The sequence below is a fragment of the Entelurus aequoreus genome, linkage group LG27 (assembly GCF_033978785.1).
Source record: "Entelurus aequoreus isolate RoL-2023_Sb linkage group LG27, RoL_Eaeq_v1.1, whole genome shotgun sequence".
Taxonomy (NCBI): Eukaryota; Metazoa; Chordata; class Actinopteri; order Syngnathiformes; family Syngnathidae; genus Entelurus; species Entelurus aequoreus.
Window position 1 is genome coordinate 7,784,109 of NC_084757.1, and position 24,075 is coordinate 7,808,183.

Below are 24,075 nucleotides of genomic sequence, written 5' to 3' on the forward strand. Positions count from 1 at the left end.
ATTAAACCAATAATTCTACAGTCATATCTTTTCATCATCATGATTTTACTTTGTTTTTAATACAGAAAGAGATTTACATTGTTTTATTCCATTGTCAAGTTTGTTCCATAAACTAACACCCTGATTGAAAGACTTCTTGCCATTATCACGGTTCTAAATCTAGATTTATTCAAGTTCTCACTTCCTTTTTTTTTTTTTAAACATTTTAAGAAATGTAAGAAAATGTTATCGACAGATCTGAAGTTGATCTAGAGGTTTAAGCCTTGAAAGAAAATATGATATGACTTATTTTTGACATTTTTATGACTAAGACCGTTCCGGGTCCCCAGGACCAAACTTTAGGGGGGCCCTAAAGGTAAAAAAAATAAATAAAAATCTATATTTTGTATTAGTTTTGAAATGTATGAATGTCTTAATTTTTCATTGCGACGCCCTCAGTGGAAAAAGTTTGGACACCCCTGAACTAAAGAGAAATCATCTGTTCCAGGGTCAAACCGTGGAGAAGGCGCACACACGTGTAAAAAGACCTATGAGGACAATTGCATGCATGTGGGAGGCGAGTCTCTTCTTATAAAACACATCTGACCTTACTTAGTAATAACATTGTCACATACTCAGCAGCCAGGACCCAGATTCTCTTGTGATAATTACAGCAAAAAAGTCAAAGAAAAAGCAAGTCTCACAAGAAATGCATCACGATGATCACGCCGACATTTACCGTGTGTGTAAGAGACATTTTCTGACCTGTGAAGGTGGAGCTGATGAACACACGGATCATGTTGCTGGTCTTCATGGTGGGAGTCCAATGTCCTCTCAGGATGTCCTGCACGTCTCCATCAGCGCCCGCCGACGCTGCCATGGCGTCCTGATGCCTCTTGTCTTGTGCTCCTGCAGCGTGTGCGTGAGCATCTTAAGTCTCCCTGCAGAGACGTCCCCGGGGACAAGCACTCGTCCCTGGACACGTGAGCCTGCAAGTACAACGGTTAGCATGTTAGCTGACATGAAAAAAACAAACTGGGGTCATGCTGAACCACAAGAGACGACATAATCAGGTATGTGACTGGCTGCTTTACTGCTAGCTGCCTCGTGCTAAGCTAGGCTGTGCAGATGTCAAGTGCAACAGTATGAAGGCTTTAAGGTTGCCTGCTGAGTGTGGAAGTCACCTGAGAGTTAGCAGGTGCGAGGGGGGGACCCAAGGCGCTAATTACACTGGCAACATGGCCGCCATCTCATACATGACAATAACAATGCCATGGCAAAGCCAGGGAGCTCCAAAATGCTGACATCATCATCCACACACACACAGGAAAAGCATCAACAAATGTCTTGTTAGAGTTTACCAGTAAGTGGAAGCGTCACCCTGCAGGCTCCCCTCCGGCTGTTTTTGTCAACTCTTCACTCCCACTGGACCACCTTTCATCACGCCTGTCAGACGTCCACTGAAGTAGAGGATGACACTTGGCCGTATCACAGCAAGGAAACAAACTGCAGTTGCGGGTTAGATGACAAAAGAGGTTGTGCGAGAAAACAAACACACAGGAAGTGCTTTCAGTTCATTTTATTTCCTTCCATGTCACCAATGTTTCCCCAGTCCTAAGTTGTGTAAACTCTAAAGGGGGAGGGGCATAAGGACGTGGTTGGTCAACAGGGACACGGCGTGCCGGCCTCCAGGTCCACTGTCAGTCCTTTGCTCAGCAAGAAGGCTTCTTGTCTCGGCTCGCGCCCGAGGAACTTCTTCAACATGGCTGACGCGTCCACGGAGCCGCCGGGCCGCAGGATGCATTTCCTGTAGTCCATGCCCACCTGCGGGACACGCCCTTTTTAAGCTTGGACTTCCAAAGAGAGGACAGTAGAAGTGCGTGTGTTTGTGGAGCTCACCTTGGGATTCATGATTCCCTCCTGCTTGAAGCGAGCGTAGAACATGTCCATGGAGAAGACCTCGCTCCACAGGTAGCCGTAGTACTGAGCGTCGTAACCGCCCGCCAAGTGGCCGAATGTCGCCGGCATGTTGGTCTCTGAAGACGCACACGGTCACGTGACCACTGGGTCGGTACATCTGCTAACAGAAGCGTCTCACCTGGTGAAGCAGGAATTCCCAGGACTTCCTGGCAGAGACGTGCGTACTCCTCTGCCGGGTCCAGGCCGGTTCTGGTGTGAAGAGCCTGATCCACTTTAGCCAGAACGATCTGCCTCAGGTTGAAGAGACCTGCACACATACAACAGTTCACCGTCATGTCAGCGTTGGCTCTACCAAAGACCACCTCTGTTAAGTCCGTGAGGCAGGAACCCAAGATTGGTTGCAAAATATGTGACAGCAGCAGACGAGGCAAATTGGCAAAAAGTAATAGAATTTGAAGCATTAGGCTTGGAGAAAAAAGTACAACATAGGCGAAAAAAAGCTGTAGTCAAATATAAAAAGCAAAAAATTGCAACCAAAAACTAGAAACAAGACCTAGACGAAGGAGCTACAAGTAGTTAGACCGCTAAATATACAAAAGCAGTGAAGTTGTCACGTTGTGTAAATGGAATGATTTGCAAATACTTTTCAACTTATATTCAATTGAATAGACTGCAAAGACAAGATATTTCATGTTCATTTTTTATAGCAAATAATCATGAACTTAGAATTTAATGGCAGCAACACATTGCAAAAAAGTTGTCACAGGGGCATTTTTTCCACTGTGTTACATGGCCTCCCCACCCCAAGATGGCACTGCTGTAGTGGCTGCTGGTGGCAGGAGCTCTGTGCCATCCTTTTGTGTTCCTGATGTTTCCCTCGTTTTCATGTTGTTGTTTTTTTGCCTTTTGGTTTGGGACCCTTTGGGACTGTGTGACAAGAGGTGGCACTTTCCACTTTTCAACTTCTGGATCTGCCTCCCGGGAGCCTTTTGGCCATGGACACCAGCTGCTGGGTCTCTGCCACACCAGAGTCCGTTTGGAGAGACTGGAGATGTGGATGAAGAGACAGGAGGAGATGTGGATGAAGAGACAGGGCTGCAGAGTTTGGAGAGACTGGAGGAGATGTGGATGAAGAGACAGGGCTGCAGAGTTTGGAGAGACTGGAGGAGATGTGGATGAAGAGACAGGAGGAGATGTGGATAAAGAGACAGGAGGAGATGTGTATGAAGAGACAGGAGGAGATGTGGATGAAGAGACAGGGCTGCAGAGTTTGGAGAGACTGGAGGAGATGTGGATGAAGAGACAGGAGGAGATGTGGATAAAGAGACAGGAGGAGATGTGGATGAAGAGACAGGAGGAGATGTGGATGAAGAGACAGGGCTGCAGAGTTTGGAGAGACTGGAGGAGATGTGGATGAAGAGACAGGGCTGCAGAGTTTGGAGAGACTGGAGGAGATGTGGATGAAGAGACAGGGCTGCAGAGTTTGGAGAGACTGGAGGAGATGTGGATAAAGAGACAGGAGGAGATGTGTATGAAGAGACAGGAGGAGATGTGGATGAAGAGACAGGGCTGCAGAGTTTGGAGAGACTGGAGGAGATGTGGATGAAGAGACAGGAGGAGATGTGGATAAAGAGACAGGAGGAGACGTGGATGAAGAGACAGGAGGAGATGTGGATGAAGAGACAGGGCTGCAGAGTTTGGAGAGACTGGAGGAGATGTGGATGAAGAGACAGGAGGAGATGTGGATGAAGAGACAGGAGGAGATGTGGATGAAGAGACAGGGCTGCAGAGTTTGGAGAGACTGGAGGAGATGTGGATGAAGAGACAGGAGGAGATGTGGATAAAGAGACAGGAGGAGATGTGGATGAAGAGACAGGAGGAGATGTGGATGAAGAGACAGGAGGAGATGTGGATGAAGAGACAGGAGGAGATGTGGATGAAGAGACAGGAGGAGATGTGGATGAAGAGACAGGGCTGCAGAGTTTGGAGAGACTGGAGGAGATGTGGATGAAGAGACAGGAGGAGATGTGGATGAAGAGACAGGGCTGCAGAGTTTGGAGAGACTGGAGGAGATGTGGATGAAGAGACAGGAGGAAATAAGGATGAAGAGAGGGCTGCAGAGTTTGGAGAGACTGGAGGAGATGTGGATGAAGAGACAGGGTTGCAGAGTTTGAAGAGACTGGAGGAGATGTGGATGAAGAGACAGGAGGAGATGTGGATGAAGAGACAGGAGGAAATAAGGATGAAGAGACAGGGCTGCAGAGTTTGGAGAGACTGGAGGAGATGTGGATGAAGAGACAGGAGGAGATGTGGATGAAGAGACAGGAGGAGATGTGGATGAAGAGACAGGGCTGCAGAGTTTGGAGAGACTGGAGGAGATGTGGATGAAGGGACTGGGCTGCAGAGTTTGAAGAGACTGGAGGAGATGTGGATGAAGAGACAGGAGGAGATGTGGATAAAGAGACAGGAGGAGATGTGGATGAAGAGACAGGAGGAGATGTGGATGAAGAGACAGGGCTGCAGAGTTTGGAGAGACTGGAGGAGATGTGGATGAAGAGACAGGGCTGCAGAGTTTGGAGAGACTGGAGGAGATGTGGATGAAGAGACAGGGCTGCAGAGTTTGGAGAGACTGGAGGAGATGTGGATAAAGAGACAGGAGGAGATGTGTATGAAGAGACAGGAGGAGATGTGGATGAAGAGACAGGGCTGCAGAGTTTGGAGAGACTGGAGGAGATGTGGATGAAGAGACAGGAGGAGATGTGGATAAAGAGACAGGAGGAGACGTGGATGAAGAGACAGGAGGAGATGTGGATGAAGAGACAGGGCTGCAGAGTTTGGAGAGACTGGAGGAGATGTGGATGAAGGGACTGGGCTGCAGAGTTTGAAGAGACTGGAGGAGATGTGGATGAAGAGACAGGAGGAGATGTGGATAAAGAGACAGGAGGAGATGTGGATGAAGAGACAGGAGGAGATGTGGATGAAGAGACAGGGCTGCAGAGTTTGGAGAGACTGGAGGAGATGTGGATGAAGAGACAGGGCTGCAGAGTTTGGAGAGACTGGAGGAGATGTGGATGAAGAGACAGGGCTGCAGAGTTTGGAGAGACTGGAGGAGATGTGGATAAAGAGACAGGAGGAGATGTGTATGAAGAGACAGGAGGAGATGTGGATGAAGAGACAGGGCTGCAGAGTTTGGAGAGACTGGAGGAGATGTGGATGAAGAGACAGGAGGAGATGTGGATAAAGAGACAGGAGGAGACGTGGATGAAGAGACAGGAGGAGATGTGGATGAAGAGACAGGGCTGCAGAGTTTGGAGAGACTGGAGGAGATGTGGATGAAGAGACAGGAGGAGATGTGGATAAAGAGACAGGAGGAGACGTGGATGAAGAGACAGGAGGAGATGTGGATGAAGAGACAGGGCTGCAGAGTTTGGAGAGACTGGAGGAGATGTGGATGAAGAGACAGGAGGAGATGTGGATGAAGAGACAGGAGGAGATGTGGATGAAGAGACAGGGCTGCAGAGTTTGGAGAGACTGGAGGAGATGTGGATGAAGAGACAGGAGGAGATGTGGATAAAGAGACAGGAGGAGATGTGGATGAAGAGACAGGAGGAGATGTGGATGAAGAGACAGGAGGAGATGTGGATGAAGAGACAGGAGGAGATGTGGATGAAGAGACAGGAGGAGATGTGGATGAAGAGACAGGGCTGCAGAGTTTGGAGAGACTGGAGGAGATGTGGATGAAGAGACAGGAGGAGATGTGGATGAAGAGACAGGGCTGCAGAGTTTGGAGAGACTGGAGGAGATGTGGATGAAGAGACAGGAGGAAATAAGGATGAAGAGAGGGCTGCAGAGTTTGGAGAGACTGGAGGAGATGTGGATGAAGAGACAGGGTTGCAGAGTTTGAAGAGACTGGAGGAGATGTGGATGAAGAGACAGGAGGAGATGTGGATGAAGAGACAGGAGGAAATAAGGATGAAGAGACAGGGCTGCAGAGTTTGGAGAGACTGGAGGAGATGTGGATGAAGAGACAGGAGGAGATGTGGATGAAGAGACAGGAGGAGATGTGGATGAAGAGACAGGGCTGCAGAGTTTGGAGAGACTGGAGGAGATGTGGATGAAGGGACTGGGCTGCAGAGTTTGAAGAGACTGGAGGAGATGTGGATGAAGAGACAGGGCTGCAGAGTTTGGAGAGACTGGAGGAGATGTGGATGAAGAGACAGGGCTGCAGAGTTTGGAGAGACTGGAGGAGATGTGGATGAAGAGACAGGGCTGCAGAGTTTGGAGAGACTGGAGGAGATGTGGATGAAGAGACAGGAGGAGATGTGGATGAAGAGACAGGAGGAGATGTGGATGAAGAGACAGGGCTGCAGAGTTTGGAGAAACTGGAGGAGATGTGGATGAAGGGACTGGGCTGCAGAGTTTGGAGAGACTGGAGGAGATGTGGATGAAGAGACAGGGCTGCAGAGTTTGGAGAGACTGGAGGAGATGTGGATGAAGAGACAGGGCTGCAGAGTTTGGAGAGACTGGAGGAGATGTGGATGAAGAGACAGGGCTGCAGAGTTTGGAGAGACTGGAGGAGATGTGGATGAAGAGACAGGACTGCAGAGTTTGGAGAGACTGGAGGAGATGTGGATGAAGAGACAGGAGGAGATGTGGATGAAGAGACAGGGCTGCAGAGTTTGGAGAGACTGGAGGAGATGTGGATGAAGAGACAGGGCTGCAGAGTTTGGAGAGACTGGAGGAGATGTGGATGAAGAGACAGGAGGAGATGTGGATAAAGAGACAGGAGGAGATGTGTATGAAGAGACAGGAGGAGATGTGGATGAAGAGACAGGGCTGCAGAGTTTGGAGAGACTGGAGGAGATGTGGATGAAGAGACAGGAGGAGATGTGGATAAAGAGACAGGAGGAGATGTGGATGAAGAGACAGGAGGAGATGTGGATGAAGAGACAGGGCTGCAGAGTTTGGAGAGACTGGAGGAGATGTGGATGAAGAGACAGGGCTGCAGAGTTTGGAGAGACTGGAGGAGATGTGGATGAAGAGACAGGGCTGCAGAGTTTGGAGAGACTGGAGGAGATGTGGATAAAGAGACAGGAGGAGATGTGTATGAAGAGACAGGAGGAGATGTGGATGAAGAGACAGGGCTGCAGAGTTTGGAGAGACTGGAGGAGATGTGGATGAAGAGACAGGAGGAGATGTGGATAAAGAGACAGGAGGAGACGTGGATGAAGAGACAGGAGGAGATGTGGATGAAGAGACAGGGCTGCAGAGTTTGGAGAGACTGGAGGAGATGTGGATGAAGAGACAGGAGGAGATGTGGATGAAGAGACAGGAGGAGATGTGGATGAAGAGACAGGGCTGCAGAGTTTGGAGAGACTGGAGGAGATGTGGATGAAGAGACAGGAGGAGATGTGGATAAAGAGACAGGAGGAGATGTGGATGAAGAGACAGGAGGAGATGTGGATGAAGAGACAGGAGGAGATGTGGATGAAGAGACAGGAGGAGATGTGGATGAAGAGACAGGAGGAGATGTGGATGAAGAGACAGGGCTGCAGAGTTTGGAGAGACTGGAGGAGATGTGGATGAAGAGACAGGAGGAGATGTGGATGAAGAGACAGGGCTGCAGAGTTTGGAGAGACTGGAGGAGATGTGGATGAAGAGACAGGAGGAAATAAGGATGAAGAGAGGGCTGCAGAGTTTGGAGAGACTGGAGGAGATGTGGATGAAGAGACAGGGTTGCAGAGTTTGAAGAGACTGGAGGAGATGTGGATGAAGAGACAGGAGGAGATGTGGATGAAGAGACAGGAGGAAATAAGGATGAAGAGACAGGGCTGCAGAGTTTGGAGAGACTGGAGGAGATGTGGATGAAGAGACAGGAGGAGATGTGGATGAAGAGACAGGAGGAGATGTGGATGAAGAGACAGGGCTGCAGAGTTTGGAGAGACTGGAGGAGATGTGGATGAAGGGACTGGGCTGCAGAGTTTGAAGAGACTGGAGGAGATGTGGATGAAGAGACAGGAGGAGATGTGGATAAAGAGACAGGAGGAGATGTGGATGAAGAGACAGGAGGAGATGTGGATGAAGAGACAGGGCTGCAGAGTTTGGAGAGACTGGAGGAGATGTGGATGAAGAGACAGGGCTGCAGAGTTTGGAGAGACTGGAGGAGATGTGGATGAAGAGACAGGGCTGCAGAGTTTGGAGAGACTGGAGGAGATGTGGATAAAGAGACAGGAGGAGATGTGTATGAAGAGACAGGAGGAGATGTGGATGAAGAGACAGGGCTGCAGAGTTTGGAGAGACTGGAGGAGATGTGGATGAAGAGACAGGAGGAGATGTGGATAAAGAGACAGGAGGAGACGTGGATGAAGAGACAGGAGGAGATGTGGATGAAGAGACAGGGCTGCAGAGTTTGGAGAGACTGGAGGAGATGTGGATGAAGGGACTGGGCTGCAGAGTTTGAAGAGACTGGAGGAGATGTGGATGAAGAGACAGGAGGAGATGTGGATAAAGAGACAGGAGGAGATGTGGATGAAGAGACAGGAGGAGATGTGGATGAAGAGACAGGGCTGCAGAGTTTGGAGAGACTGGAGGAGATGTGGATGAAGAGACAGGGCTGCAGAGTTTGGAGAGACTGGAGGAGATGTGGATGAAGAGACAGGGCTGCAGAGTTTGGAGAGACTGGAGGAGATGTGGATAAAGAGACAGGAGGAGATGTGTATGAAGAGACAGGAGGAGATGTGGATGAAGAGACAGGGCTGCAGAGTTTGGAGAGACTGGAGGAGATGTGGATGAAGAGACAGGAGGAGATGTGGATAAAGAGACAGGAGGAGACGTGGATGAAGAGACAGGAGGAGATGTGGATGAAGAGACAGGGCTGCAGAGTTTGGAGAGACTGGAGGAGATGTGGATGAAGAGACAGGAGGAGATGTGGATAAAGAGACAGGAGGAGACGTGGATGAAGAGACAGGAGGAGATGTGGATGAAGAGACAGGGCTGCAGAGTTTGGAGAGACTGGAGGAGATGTGGATGAAGAGACAGGAGGAGATGTGGATGAAGAGACAGGAGGAGATGTGGATGAAGAGACAGGGCTGCAGAGTTTGGAGAGACTGGAGGAGATGTGGATGAAGAGACAGGAGGAGATGTGGATAAAGAGACAGGAGGAGATGTGGATGAAGAGACAGGAGGAGATGTGGATGAAGAGACAGGAGGAGATGTGGATGAAGAGACAGGAGGAGATGTGGATGAAGAGACAGGAGGAGATGTGGATGAAGAGACAGGGCTGCAGAGTTTGGAGAGACTGGAGGAGATGTGGATGAAGAGACAGGAGGAGATGTGGATGAAGAGACAGGGCTGCAGAGTTTGGAGAGACTGGAGGAGATGTGGATGAAGAGACAGGAGGAAATAAGGATGAAGAGAGGGCTGCAGAGTTTGGAGAGACTGGAGGAGATGTGGATGAAGAGACAGGGTTGCAGAGTTTGAAGAGACTGGAGGAGATGTGGATGAAGAGACAGGAGGAGATGTGGATGAAGAGACAGGAGGAAATAAGGATGAAGAGACAGGGCTGCAGAGTTTGGAGAGACTGGAGGAGATGTGGATGAAGAGACAGGAGGAGATGTGGATGAAGAGACAGGAGGAGATGTGGATGAAGAGACAGGGCTGCAGAGTTTGGAGAGACTGGAGGAGATGTGGATGAAGGGACTGGGCTGCAGAGTTTGAAGAGACTGGAGGAGATGTGGATGAAGAGACAGGGCTGCAGAGTTTGGAGAGACTGGAGGAGATGTGGATGAAGAGACAGGGCTGCAGAGTTTGGAGAGACTGGAGGAGATGTGGATGAAGAGACAGGGCTGCAGAGTTTGGAGAGACTGGAGGAGATGTGGATGAAGAGACAGGAGGAGATGTGGATGAAGAGACAGGAGGAGATGTGGATGAAGAGACAGGGCTGCAGAGTTTGGAGAAACTGGAGGAGATGTGGATGAAGGGACTGGGCTGCAGAGTTTGGAGAGACTGGAGGAGATGTGGATGAAGAGACAGGGCTGCAGAGTTTGGAGAGACTGGAGGAGATGTGGATGAAGAGACAGGGCTGCAGAGTTTGGAGAGACTGGAGGAGATGTGGATGAAGAGACAGGGCTGCAGAGTTTGGAGAGACTGGAGGAGATGTGGATGAAGAGACAGGACTGCAGAGTTTGGAGAGACTGGAGGGGATGTGGATGAAGAGACAGGACTGCAGAGTTTGGAGAGACTGGAGGAGATGTGGATGAAGAGACAGGACTGCAGAGTTTGGAGAGACTGGAGGAGATGTGGATGAAGAGACAGGACTGCAGAGTTTGGAGAGACTGGAGGGGATGTGGATGAAGAGACAGGGCTGCAGAGCTGGACAAGCTTCACAGTGTCTTGGCTGAATGAGCAGGTATCGGACACCTCGGTCTCCTTGGACGTATCCTCGCTCATCCATGCGGACTGGACACTGGCCGAGAGTTGGTGGGCGGCCGAGGGTGGAGTCGGCTTTCTTGGTTGCTTTGTTGGGTCTGCTCCTGTCTCTGGCCTATCTCCCCCCACCCCAGCAGACAATGGTGTGGAACACTGCAGAGGCCACCACAGTGTTCAAATAATGTTTTTGTTTGGTTGCTTGTTTATGCATGGTGCAATCGTGTGTGCGCAATGTAATTTGTGGCTGTGTGTAGAAGTGGCACTGCTAGAGTGGCAGCTGGTTGCATCTGCTCTCCTCTTTTAATGTCTTTAAAGTCCTTTGATGTTATCCTATGGCTATGTGTTTTTTCTTCCTTGGCCTCAGTCTGGACCCCCTCTCCAGGGGCCCAGGCTTAGAATGAATTTTTTTTTCTCACCCCCCTAGCGTTTACCTGTTTCTCACCTTTATCGTAAGGGGCGGAGGAAGTTGGGAGACCCGTCAGCGATCCTGTTCTGTCTCCCTGTAATGTTTGATCCTGTTCTGTCTCCCTGTAATGTTAGTCTGCTCTTGAATGGGATTGTGCTGAAAATCTTAATTTCCCCTCGGGGATTAATAAAGTACTTCTGATTCTGATTTCCTTTTAACTACACTCAGTAAACATTTGGGAACTGAGGAGACCAATTTTTGAAGCTTTTCAGGTGGAATTCTCCTACAAAACAGACCAATCTGAAGAGACAGTTAGGAAGCGGCTTTAAGATGGTCTGTAAAACTAAATCTATGCAAAATGATTTAACTACAAGAACTGTTTTAAATGGAAAAAAGAAAATCTATATGACCCTAAGAAGGCCTAATTGCCTGATCAGTCTTAGGTGTGACTCATCAGGCCCAGTAAGGTCTACAAACCAAACACAGGTGAAAAACAGAATGGGCAAAATGACAGGAAAAAATTGCAAACCTCCAAAAGTCACAACATAACATCGTTTGCATTCCACTTCCTGTCTGGCACTCACCCGTGTTGGCCAAGCGGGACTTGATGAGTTTGTCGAGCAGCTCGTCGGGAATGGCGCCTCCTGTCTTGTAGTGGCGGGACATCCTCTGCAGAGGCTCCTTCTCCCACACCCAGTTCTCCAACATCTGGGACGGAGCCTCAACAAAGTCCCGCTCCACGTGAGTCCCGCTGAACATAGCGTAGTCGGCCTGCAGTCAAATGACTTATGAGCTGCTACTACTTATAACATGTACTAAAGAAAACTCACATGTTTATCTCAGGAGTGGAATCAGAGCAAACACAAAAAGTATGTTACAAAAATATCTAGATTAAAAAATAAAACATTATCAATAAATTAGCAGGTAGTTTGTTCTCCCTCTAGGGATCAATAGTTCAGTCACAAAGACATTCTGTGCCTGCCTACAAGTCTTCATTGAGGGAAGGATTACCGCACGAACCACAAAGTGAGACTAAAGACTGTCACTGAAGTCCCTGCTCCTTCTAAATGTTGTTTTTCTGTTAGCCATATTTCTCTATTTTGTTCTTCTGGGTTCCCTTTCCAACTAGGAAGAGGCATAATGCTGATTAAACATTATCTAAGTCTCATACACACAAACACACATAAAGATTGTCTTGTGCAGGATTATACTAAGTACTGTTGCATCACTACTGTGGTATCTTCTCACACAGTGGTCCCCAACCTTTTTGTAGCTGCGGACCGGTCGACGCTTGAAAATTTGTCCCACGGACCGGGGGGGAGGAGATGTTTTTTTTTTTTTGTCATAAAGAAATACAATCATGTGTGCTTCCGGACTGTATCCCTGCAGACTGTATTGATCTATATTGATATATAATGTAGGAACCAGAAATATTAATAAGAGAAAGAAACAACCCTTTTGTGCGAATGGCAGAGGTAGTTTTTTTGGGTTATTGCACTAATTGTAAGTGTATCTTGTGTTTATGTTGATTTAAAAAAAAAAAAAAAAAAAAAAAAGGTGGATTTCTTGTGCGGCCCGGTACCAATCGATCCACGGCCCGGTGGTTGGGGACCACTGTTCTAACAGACATTTCTGCCATGTTTGATGGAGTTATTGTATGGAAACAGCTGATCATCGCGATCAACCTTAAATCAATCGCGATCATATATTTGCCCAGCCCTACTCAGGGTTTGCCCTCAATTGCCAAAATACCTGTGGCAGTGGGGGCGTGGTCAGTGGCGTGGACACCATGACGTCGTTGTGTAATTTGCAATCATCAAATTTTCTTTAAAAAGGCAAAAAAAAAAAATCCATACATACATTCAAAAACTAACCTGTGTTATTCATTGGGATTAACATATATGGTTTTATATTATATTGTTTTAAATGTTGCTGCTTATTGTAAAACGTACGCTGTTGAGATTTTTTCAAGTGCCTAGAGCAGTTTTAATGATTTTTTCTTTAGCAACAAATCTGGCATCTCTTTCTATTATAGACTGTACTCATGTTTAGAAACTCTAAAGTCCAGTTGGACATTCTCTCTTTAAAAGCTGCCACATTTTGTAGATCGTTGTATATCAAAGTACATCAACATCGCAGACATGCTGACTACACTCCAGACATTTGCGTGCATCTTGTTTACTTCGTCACAACATCCCTTTTCAGCAGCGCTGTTTTCGGATTGGCAGAGAATAATAATAATATACATTTATATAGCGCTTTTCTAGACACTCAAAGTGCTTCACAGAGAAGTGAGAAGCCATCATGGGTGGTAAACTACATTTGTAGCCACAGCTGACCTGTGGTAGACTGACGGAAACGTGGCTGCCAGTTTGCGCCTACGGCCCCTCCGACCACCACCTATCATTCATCGTCCATTCACCAGTGTGAGCGGCATTGGGGGCGAGGGTAAAGTGTCCTGCTCAAGGACACAACGGCAGTGATTTGGATGGCAAGAGGCGGGGAACGAACCTGCAACCCTCAGGTTTCTGGCACGGCTGCTCTCACCACGCCATGAGAAAGTGTTGTTTGTATGGGGAAGCACGGACACAAAAGCATGTGCACAAGTAAAACCTGTTGGAATTGGGCCGGTTGTTATAAGATTGGCAATAAAGGTTAAAAATGGCTTTGGACTTTGTGTGACTTCTTCTGGAGGCTACAATACTTTTTATTAATATAATTTAGTTTCTCGTAAAAAAAAACGCCCAACTTATTTTCAAGCTGTAGTGGCTATGATTTTGCTGTGGCACTGCACCATGTTTAGTTACACTAAGGAGGAAATCTGCAACTGTATGTTATATATTAGTTGTTACACCGCTATGCTAAAAGCTATTTTGCCCACATAAGGTTGTACACGGCACACTATTGGTTGATAATGACCAACCAGCGGACTGTATCCTGCGAGCTGATTGGCTCAGCTACTGTAACTTCCATAAAATAATATAATTTATTTCAAGCCCTACTACGTTTCCCAAAAGTTCTGTGCCTTCTAAATCTTCTGGTACCAAACTTAAGCGCCAGAGTAAGTTGTGTACCATCCCCCAGAAAAGGTGAACTTTCTCGATGCTATGATAAAAAGGAACTGGCTAGACGACTGTATGCTACATCTACGAATCATTGGTTCCTTACATAAAGAACCAAAATGATATACAATGATGACGAGGGCAGCTCGGACTGAATGCAATAAACCAGAGATCACTGTATATATATTCTCACCCTCTGGTGGTTGTTGCTAAGCATTACATCCCCATTGCTTTAAGATGTAGTGTGACAACGTAAACGCTAACCTCAGCACACAGCTGATGCATGACGTGTCCAAACTCGTGGAAGTACGTCTCCACCTCGTCGTGCTGCAGCAAGGACGGAGCGTCGGCCGTGGGTTTACTGAAGTTGGCCACCATGGCCGCCACCGACATCTGCCGAGCGCCGTTTGGCAGCAGGCAGCCAGGCTGCAGGCCAAAACAGGCGGCGTGCCCATACTTGCCCTCCCTGGGGGAACACAACAAAAGACTCAGAAGACCAGTTCTGGTGCCAGCTGACTCTGGTAGATCTTGGTCATCACCTCGGGTAGAGGTCCAGGTAGAACTGGCCAACCACGTGACCAAAGCTGCGGTCCTTCACGGAGTAGAGCTTCACATCTGGGTGCCACACAGGGGCGCCATCCACCAGCTCAAAGGTCAAAGCCAGCAGCTCCTGGTAGATGTCCAACAGTCCCTGAGTCACCACCTCCATGGGAAAATACTCCTTCAAAAGGTTCTGGTCCACCGCGTACTGAGTCTCCTCCACCTGGAAGAAGGAAGCAGCAATGAGATAAAACAAGCGCATTGTTGTGTTTGAGATCTGCGTCCACCTAGCTCACAAAGACTATACATCAGGGTTATCTAGGAGTGGTCCTATAAGGATTGTATTCTGCCGATTACGATAATCCATGAGTGGGATCGTCCGAGGCCAATCTCATGTATTAACTGTAATTTTTTTCTATTTATTTATGGTGAGTGTTATCGACAGATTCACAATATCAATACGATATTTAAACTAGTTCCTTATTTTCTTTCTCTGTGCGTAACACATTTAGCTTTGTCTTCAAGTGATTGTGGTACTTAACATACAAAGAAATGCAGTTTATTTGCTATAAATTTGTTTTTGCCGATACTACAAACATGGCTATTGATCATACCAATGCTGATACTTCAAATTTTCAAAAATAATCAGAGATTGAATTTTTGATCACAATTCAAATCAGACAAAAACAAAGGATATTGGTGTAACATTAACAATTAAATATTTAAATTATTTTCTACTATTGGCGCTAATCTTTAGGTTTTTACCTATAAAATCCTCCTATCTCAACGTATTTCCTAAATTTGTTAAAAATACCAAAATGAAAAAAATAACGTTTTTTGATAGTAAAGAATATCAATCTAGCCACTGTGGTATTGATCTGATACAATACTACTTGTATGGTTACTGTCGATATACTGTAAATTCTGGACTATAAGCCGCTACTTTTTTCCTAAACTTTGAACCCATGCGGCTTATACGATTGAGTGGCTAATTTATGGATTTTTCTGTGCTAACAGCAGTAATAAAAAATATTTAAAAAAAATTTAAATAGGCAAAAACACTCATAGGGTGTTTTGTTTGTAGTATGGCGCCATCTTTTGGACAAATATGCTCACTGTAGGTGGTGCAGTGTCCTTCCATTTATTGGTAGTGTTTTTTTTTTTCCAACCGTCTTGCCGTTCAGTCTTCTAGCCATACATGGCGTTTCTACTCGTATGGACTCTTTGTTCATCACTCCAAGCAACGTTTGTAAGTTTTACAGTATAAGTACAACTGTTTATACTTACTAAAGTGTCCCATGTGTGATGTCTGTAGGAGTGTTTTCATGCATATTTGTATGTGCAATCGTAATGTAATGACGCTAGTGTCAAATTTATATCAATTGTATTGTATATCATCCATCACCCTAAATGGAGGTGATTATTATCTATTAGCTTAGAGGGGCAGCGCCACACTCGTGTATGGAAACACATGATAAGCTGTTAACTTCTTGTAGGCCGGGGGACTAAAAATAAATATGCCAGGCAACAAGGTAGTATTTTTAGGAATTAGCTGCAAAAAATGTAAAGTATCTCTGACATTTTCAACTGAACTCAGAGGCCGGACTAGTGTGATTCCTGGGCCGGATGGCCCTGCCCTCCATGGTTCACAAAAGGTCTCACCTGGGTCATGAAGTAGCGAGTATCCCAGGCGTGCAGGTCTCCACTGAAGGCAAGATCTCTCTTCTTGCACTCTTCCTCTTTCAGTTTGAGAAGTACAGCACGTTCTTCTTCACCCAGAGACTTAAGCTTACGGGCCAGTTCCTCTGAGAAGAATGAGATGAGAAAGCTTTGTGAGCATCCGGATTGAGGTTCAAGACAGACGACACAGAGACGCTTGAGTCGGGCTGGGCGATAAAACAGTATTCATTTATATCGCGATAGACATGTAATCAATTTGAATTAAAAATGCCTTTAATATTTTTTTTCCTTCTATGGCGGAAAAAACTGAAGGTTGCCAAGCGAGGTTGTGAGCATTAAAAAAGGCACTCGTGCTCTGGCAACGAAGGAAGTGATCATTGATCAGGTAACAATATCCACTATCAAGTTTGGTTGCGCCATCTTGTTGTCTCGCGGTTGATTCTTTGCATCAGGACAGGGGTTGGAAACAATCTCTTTCTTTTCTTTTCAATCCGTGTCCGTTCCCTGTTTGGTGCAACAGGTAGGAACTTGATTGATTGATTGATTGATTGATTGATTGAGACTTTTATTAGTAGGTTGCACAGTGAAGTACATATTCCGTACAATTGACCTCTAATTGGTAACACCCGAATAAGTTTTTCAACTTGTTTAAGTCGGGGTCCACTTAAATTGATTCATGATACAGATATATACTATCATATATACTATCATCGTAATACAGTCATCACACAAGATAATCACATTTAATTATTTACATTATTTACAATCAGGGGTGTGGAGGGGGGGTGGAGGGGGGGTAGGATATGGACAGCAAGTAGTGGACATATAGAGAGAGAGAGAGAAAGAGAGCGAGAGAGAGAGCGAGAGATCAGAAGGCATAAGAAAAAGTATCTGCATTTGATTGTTTACATTTGATTATTAGCAATCCGGGGAGGGTGTTAGTTTAGGGTTGTAGCTGCCTGGAGGTGAACTTTTATTGCGGTTTTGAAGGAGGATAGAGATGCCCTTTCTTTTATACCTGTTGGAGCGCATTCCACATTGATGTGGCATAGAAAGAGAATGAGTTAAGACCTTTGTTAGTTGGGAATCTGGGTTTAACGTGGTTAGTGGAGCTCCCCCTGGTGTTGTGGTTATGGCGGTCATTTACGTTAAGGAAGTAGTTTGACATGTACTTCAGTATCAGGGAGGTGTAGCGGATTTTATAGACTAGGCTCAGTGCAAGTTGTTTAACTCTAAAGTGCAGGACTGTATAAATAAAATAAATGACTAAATATAACATATGCGCTACTTAAAAATAATAGTAATTTGGTCCAATGATATTAAAATAATAATTACTTCATAGCATCAATTAATTTCCATACTTAAATAAGGATGACAGACCAAATAAATGTTACACAGGCCTAACTTCCTGGCACTAAACCTGCAAAAAATAATTATTCTCAGCTTTCTCTATGTATCAGTTTCAAACTGAAAGGATTATAATCAAAGGAAGGTTACATTTGAAATAAAAATGATTACATTTAATATACTTTTCTGTTCATCCTTATTTTCGATAGGCCATGAAAAATATAAAAAACGATCGATAGACCGATATTAAACACTTATATCGTGATACGGTTTTCCGCCCTATTGCCCAGCCTTTTTTGAGGCGTGGTCCTTACCTAGGAAGGCGGCCACCTGCTTGCCAGACTTGGCCATGTTCATCTCCAGCACAAAGTCGGCGTGGGTGCTGAAACCAAGCAGAGAACTCTTGCGGGCTCGAAGCTCCACCAACTCTTTGAGGATGACAGAGTTCTCCTGCACACACACCAGAAACACGTGTCATGTCCTGTGGCGTCAAGAAGGAGTTGAGGAATTCACCTCTCTGCAGCGCGAGTTGAAGGCCTCCTCCAGTTTCTTGCGGGTTTCTGGCACGAAGCATTTCTTCATGGTGGGGAAGTAGTGTGGATACTTCAGAGTCAGCTTCAGATTGTCTCCATCTTTCTCCAGCGAGCTCAGGAAGTCCTCCGGGAGTCCGCCTGCACCCAGCAAAGGAACAACACACGCCCTTAGGAGAATCGGTCCAGGTGGCAGTTATAAGCAGCCACCCGGTTCTCACCCAGTTCCTCCCTGCTGAAGGACAGACTGGTGGTGTCCTCGTTCAAGTTCTTGTTGAAGTCGATGCAAAGGTTGCTCAGCTTCTTCTTGATGCTTTTAATCTCCTACGTCAGCACACACACACCACATTCAGTCAAAGACTACAAGAGGTTTCAAGACAAAAGCCCAATATGGTCCACCTCTTGCGTCTCTTTAGGCAGGTGGAGTCCATTTCTCTTGCCCAATTTGATGAGCCGCTCCATGTAACGCTTGGACTCGGCAGTCAGGCTGCTGGTTTCGGTCTTCTTCTGCGGACAAAAAGGTCCTGGTTTAAACTGGCGGACTAGTAACTAGTGATTGCTTGGGATGGGTACCGTTCACATTTGAAACGATACAGTGCAGATACCCGGTACCTGGGGATCCATACCGGTACTAATTTTTGGTACTTCTGTGTGTGCTAATAAATATTAATTTTGTTGGCATTGAAAATTACAACATTACTTAGAGCAGGGGTGTCTAAAGTTTTTCCAGCTCGGGCTGCATTCAGAAAAATGAAAGCATGTGGGAGGCTACTTTGAAACATTTTGTACAATTTAAATGCTAAAAGCAAACCAGTGTACGTTAATACGAGCTGAACAAACAATCCACATTAGCTTTGTGACAAAGGAGATTAGTGTAATACCTAATAATTAGGGCTGTCAAAAATAAGTTAACTCATGCAATTAATCACCAAAAATATTGCATAAGTCATGTATATATGCAGATTAATTGCACAATTTTAGGTTCTAATCTATTCTAACAATAAAATTTGACTTCTGTTCAAATATTGGGTGTTTTTAAAATGTATTTAAATGCACGCGAGTAATACTACTAATTATACTTGTGATTAATCATGATTAATCCAAATTTAAAAGTGTAATTAGTCTGAAGGTAGAGAAAAAGAAGAAGCTTATCGACTATGGTATCGGCACGGACTACAATGGCGAATGCGTGCACATCTTCAGGACTTATGCAGATCCCAAATACACATCAGCAGGTACCAGAAGGTAAGAAAAGTTGGTTTTGCATGATATTGTGAAACAAATCACCAGATAATATGTCTGCTAATAGATGCCATTTTGCGGTCCTTATACACACACCATAATAATACTTGTATGTTTAATGCTCCGACAATCCATCAAGCGGTGCGGCTTCATAACTTACCGAAGTCGTACTAGAAACATTTTGACAGATTTTTGAGCGCCGTGTGTAATGTTCTATATTCTCAATGGAACATTTAAAGCTTTGGTGTCGTTTACTGGCGTCATCTTGCAGTTTACACGTATCTCTTATCACACTTATCATTACACCATGTACCAAATAAAATTGCTTTGATGTCGGTAAGCACAACCAGAATTATTCCATACATTCGGCGCACTGGGCTATAAGGCGCACTGTCGATTTTTAAGAAAATGAAAGGATTTTCAGTGCGCCCTATAGTCCGAAAAATACGTTAATTTTATTTTAAAAATCTGTTGGTCAATAAAAAACAGCTGCAGGCCAATATAGGCCCCCAAGCCGCACTTTGGGCACCCGTGACATAGAGGTAGTTTGGCTGAGTCTGCTCTCAGTACTGCTGGAGTGATCACCAAGTGCTGAATTGCAAAGCGGGCGTGGCATCACGTACAACACAGATACTGTTGGATTTTACGTGAATCTCTGCCCGCAAGATTCGGTTGATGCCAAAAAAGTACTGGATGTGGTACCCATCCCTAGCGACTGCCCCTTTTTGGGTATGGTTGATGCCTGACAGGACAGTCGCTGGCTCACCTCTAGGGCCACGATCCTCTGGTACACGTCTTCCCTCATGCTCATCTCCACGTCGAACTCTGACAGCTGCTTGTCTGCCGCCGTGCTCGCCGTGCGCACTTCCTTGTTCGGAGACACGTGCTGCGGGAAGTCCAGCACGTTCCTCTGGACTGGGACATGAGTGGAGCGCGGTTAGAAACACACTTATTTCTAGCATCACTGCTCATCATGCCAACAATTTCATACCATGTGTGTGTGTTTTAGTCAATGTTTTAAATGAGTGTGTTCATACAGCAGAATAAAAATGGAGTCAAAAGCTTGTTATTGTTGGTGGCTGAACAAAGTGCTGATAAAGATGAGCTTTACATCGCAGCGCCAAACGCCAACTCAGCGATCCTGCCTGGCTCAACAACTGCGCTTACACATTGTTTGCCTTTGTGTGGCCTTTCTTTACATTCGTGTGGACGGTGCACGGAACCATCCGGAAGCACGCCGCAACACCAAACACCAGCATGACAACTGTTATTGAAATTAAACGTGCCCAAGTTTGACTTGATCCTGCGTTGCCACGGCGACGGGCGAATACTGACCCGTGTACTCCACCTCCACGTCGGCGAGCACCTTGAGCGTGTTCTCGAAGGTGACGGCGTCCAAGGCCAGAGCGCCGACGCGGTCGTAAGCATCTTCGGTGCTGGCGATGAGCTCGTCGGCCTTCTTGAGGATCTGTTCTGCGCCCAGATCCCATCGCAGGCGGTTCTGGGAGCACACGAGGGTTGGACCACCCATCACCACTTCACCTGCAAGTGATCACATGACCCCCATCACCACTTCACCTGCAAGTGATCACATGACCCCCATCACCACTTCACCTGCAAGTGATCACATGACCAGCGCCTGATGACAACAATGCATGGCATTCTCTAGAAGACTATGTGTTGAATTATATCATTGACCAATTATCATGCATTTCTGATTGCCATTTGAAGCTTCCTGTACTATAACATGTTTATTATTTACACAAACCGATCTAAGAAATAACTGAAATAAACTGTTTAACACATTTAAATGAGTAACTTCAGTAATATTAGGAAATCATCCACTAACAGGCTGAATGAGATATATATACAACATATATATCCATCAGTTATCTTGATCTTACACAACTTTGTCTTTGTAAATGCAAGCTAGCTACATCGTCATGGCAGCTAGCTACATAGCAGATTACACTTTCAAAGACTGGCGCGGCCTTAAGAAAACAAAAAGACGAAAGTCAAGCTGACAGGCCACATTTAGTTTTAGGGATTTTTTTTTGGAACGATGTTACTTTTGCACTGACCTGTCGGCCCCATGTCGACGAGTTGATTCCAAAAGTCACTTCTCCGTGCGTGTGTCACAAAGCGCCATGAGGCCAGACAACGTGAGCCCTGGTTGTTCCGGTTTGGATTTCAAAATAAAACTCGAAAGGCTCCGAAATACCTTGAACAACGGTACGGATGTGTCACACATTAAAAAGAGCGCTTTGATTGAAACTTGTATTAGTAGATTGCACAGTACAGTACATATTCCCTACAATTGACCACTAAATGGTAACACCCCAATAAGTTTTTCACACTTCATCAATTCATGGTAAACACTTCCGGTTTAGATTTTTTTGAAAAACCTGAAAGGCTATAAAGTACATTGAAGATATTTGTCACTTTATTTAATTTGTCGTCATGTCATCGTATTTATGTTTTAAAGTGATTTAATCAGGATTTTATCAGACAACAATAAAGAGATTCTATAGGTGGGTTGCAATCACGTGACCTAGAGGCACATCCGGGCTCTTATAACTTTCAGGCGATGGTTTTGGGTCCCATTAGGCCAGTGGTCCCCAACCACCGGGCCGCGGACCGATTGGTACCGGGTTGCACAAGAAATATTTTATTTATTTATTTATTTTTTTATTTTTTAAAATTAAATCAACATAAAAAACACAATATATACATTATATATCAATATAGATCAATACAGTCTGTAGGAATACAGTCCGTAAGCACACATGATTGTATTTCTTTATGAAAAAAAAAAAAAAAAAATTTTAAAAAAAAGTTAAATTACCCCCACCCCCACCCCCCATTATTTACTTGTATATGTCCCTGTTGTTCAGCAATGTTTGCCCGCGATATCAAGATTCAGTTTACGATGTTGAGCCTACCAGAGTTTTATTCATTTATTTTATTCAAACTATTAGGGATATTTTCTTGATGCTAACAAATATCACCAAATACGCTATAACACAGGTGGCAAAGTGGCTTTCCCTGAGGGCCACATGGCAGTTATGTTTGGCCCCAGAGGGCCTTTTCGAACAGTCAATATTACACCATTTTTTTAATGCTGCATTCTATTAGTAGATTTTTTTCAACTAAAATGTAAAAAAAATATGGTAAGTTGCAATAATTTCACCTCACAATGTAGTTTATATTACTGTAAATGGAAAAACAGTACTGCTGTTTTTATGGTTAAAAAAGGAAGCTCAATTGCCAGAATATTACTATAAAATTTACATTTGTTTTTTTTACTATGGATTAAAAAACTGCAATTTTGCAATAACATTTTTGCACTTGAGCTGCCAGTTTTTTTTTTTTTTTTTTTTTTTTTTTTTACCACAAATCAACAAGTGTATATTTTTTTGTGTATTATTGTAAATGCCAAAACGGCATCACAGTTAATTACCGTAAAAAAAAAAAAAAGTACCGTTTTTTTCATTTGGAGAAAAATGCTGTAAAAATTTCACAATTTGACCATGAAATCTATTGCTACTTTTCCATTGCACAATTTGATGGATCACTTGCTTTGAAAGCAGCTTCTGGCCTCTGTCACTGAGGAGATGATCAAGTTCAAAACTTGCTTTAATACCAACAAATTGTCTCTGAATTTAAAGAAGACTCTTTAGCAAAGGCAAAAGTAATATACCCATCGGGATTGTTATTGATGATACACCAATAGAATACGTTCAACAAAATTCATTCTTAGGAGTGGTAATAGATGAAAATATATCATGGAAGCCTCATATAAGTTACCTGAGGACAAAAGTTGCTAAATGTGTTGGAATGATGAGGAGATGATGTCATTATTGAACACCAATGCTCTGCTGTCATTCATTTATTATGTTGTATTTAAACTATTGTGTTGAAGTCTGGGGAAATTGTTCTAAATGTCATCTACAGCCTTTAGTCACTCTGCAGAAAAAGGCCATTAGGATTGTGTCCAATGTTCACTACACACATCATACAAATCCACTATTCATGGACTTAAAGCAACTTCAACTGCACCATGTCATCAACTTGAAAACTGCTCAAATGATGTTTAGGGCATCCCAAAACTCTCTACCATCCAATATACACAACCTATTCCAGGATAGAAACTCTCTACCATCCAATATACACAACCTATTCCAGGATAGAAACTCTCTACCATCCAATATACACAACCTATTCCAGGATAGAAACTCTCTACCATCCAATATACACAACCTATTCCAGGATAGAAACTCTCTACCATCCAATATACACAACCTATTCCAGGATAGAAACTCTCTACCATCCAATATACACAACCTATTCCAGGATAGAAACTCTCTACCATCCAATATACACAACCTATTCCAGGATAGAAACTCTCTACCATCCAATATACACAACCTATTCCAGGATAGAAACTCTCTACCATCCAATATACACAACCTATTCCAGGATAGAAACTCTCTACCATCCAATATACACAACCTATTCCAGGATAGAAACTCTCTACCATCCAATATACACAACCTATTCCAGGATAGAAACTCTCTACCATCCAATATACACAACATATTCCAGGATAGAAACTCTCTACCATCCAATATACACAACCTATTCCAGGATATAAACTCTCTACCATCCAATATACACAACCTATTCCAGGATAGAAACTCTCTACCATCCAATATACACAACCTATTCCAGGATAGAAATTCTCTACCATCCAATATACACAACATATTCCAGGATAGAAACTCTCTACCATCCAATATACACAACATATTCCAGGATAGAAACTCTCTACCATCCAATATACACAACCTACTCCAGGATAGAAACTCTCTACCATCCAATATACACAACATATTCCAGGATAGAAACTCTCTACCATCCAATATACACAACCTACTCCAGG

General features: G+C 44.8%; 1 protein-coding gene across 3 annotated transcripts; it reads right to left on the reverse strand.

Moving 5' to 3' along the window:
- Positions 1–1,549: 1,549 nt before the first annotated feature.
- Positions 1,550–21,836, reverse strand: LOC133644251 (thimet oligopeptidase-like). 3 transcript variants are annotated; one of them, XM_062038607.1, is made up of 14 exons: positions 21,203–21,836; positions 20,469–20,675; positions 19,900–20,048; positions 18,291–18,398; positions 18,113–18,215; positions 17,875–18,032; positions 17,676–17,811; positions 15,997–16,139; positions 14,334–14,557; positions 14,059–14,260; positions 11,317–11,503; positions 2,078–2,206; positions 1,879–2,015; positions 1,550–1,803 (listed from the first exon to the last, which is right to left on the reverse strand). In XM_062038607.1, exons 1-14 carry the CDS (start codon positions 21,225–21,227, stop codon positions 1,642–1,644), a joined length of 2,070 nt encoding a protein of 689 aa, XP_061894591.1. In that variant the 5' UTR covers positions 21,228–21,836; the 3' UTR covers positions 1,550–1,641. The 3 variants fall into 3 exon arrangements, with proteins under 3 accessions (XP_061894591.1, XP_061894594.1, XP_061894592.1); XM_062038610.1 differs by having other exon boundaries at positions 20,469–20,711; positions 21,215–21,835; XM_062038608.1 differs by having other exon boundaries at positions 21,215–21,833.
- Between the last annotated feature and the right edge of the window lie 2,239 nt (positions 21,837–24,075).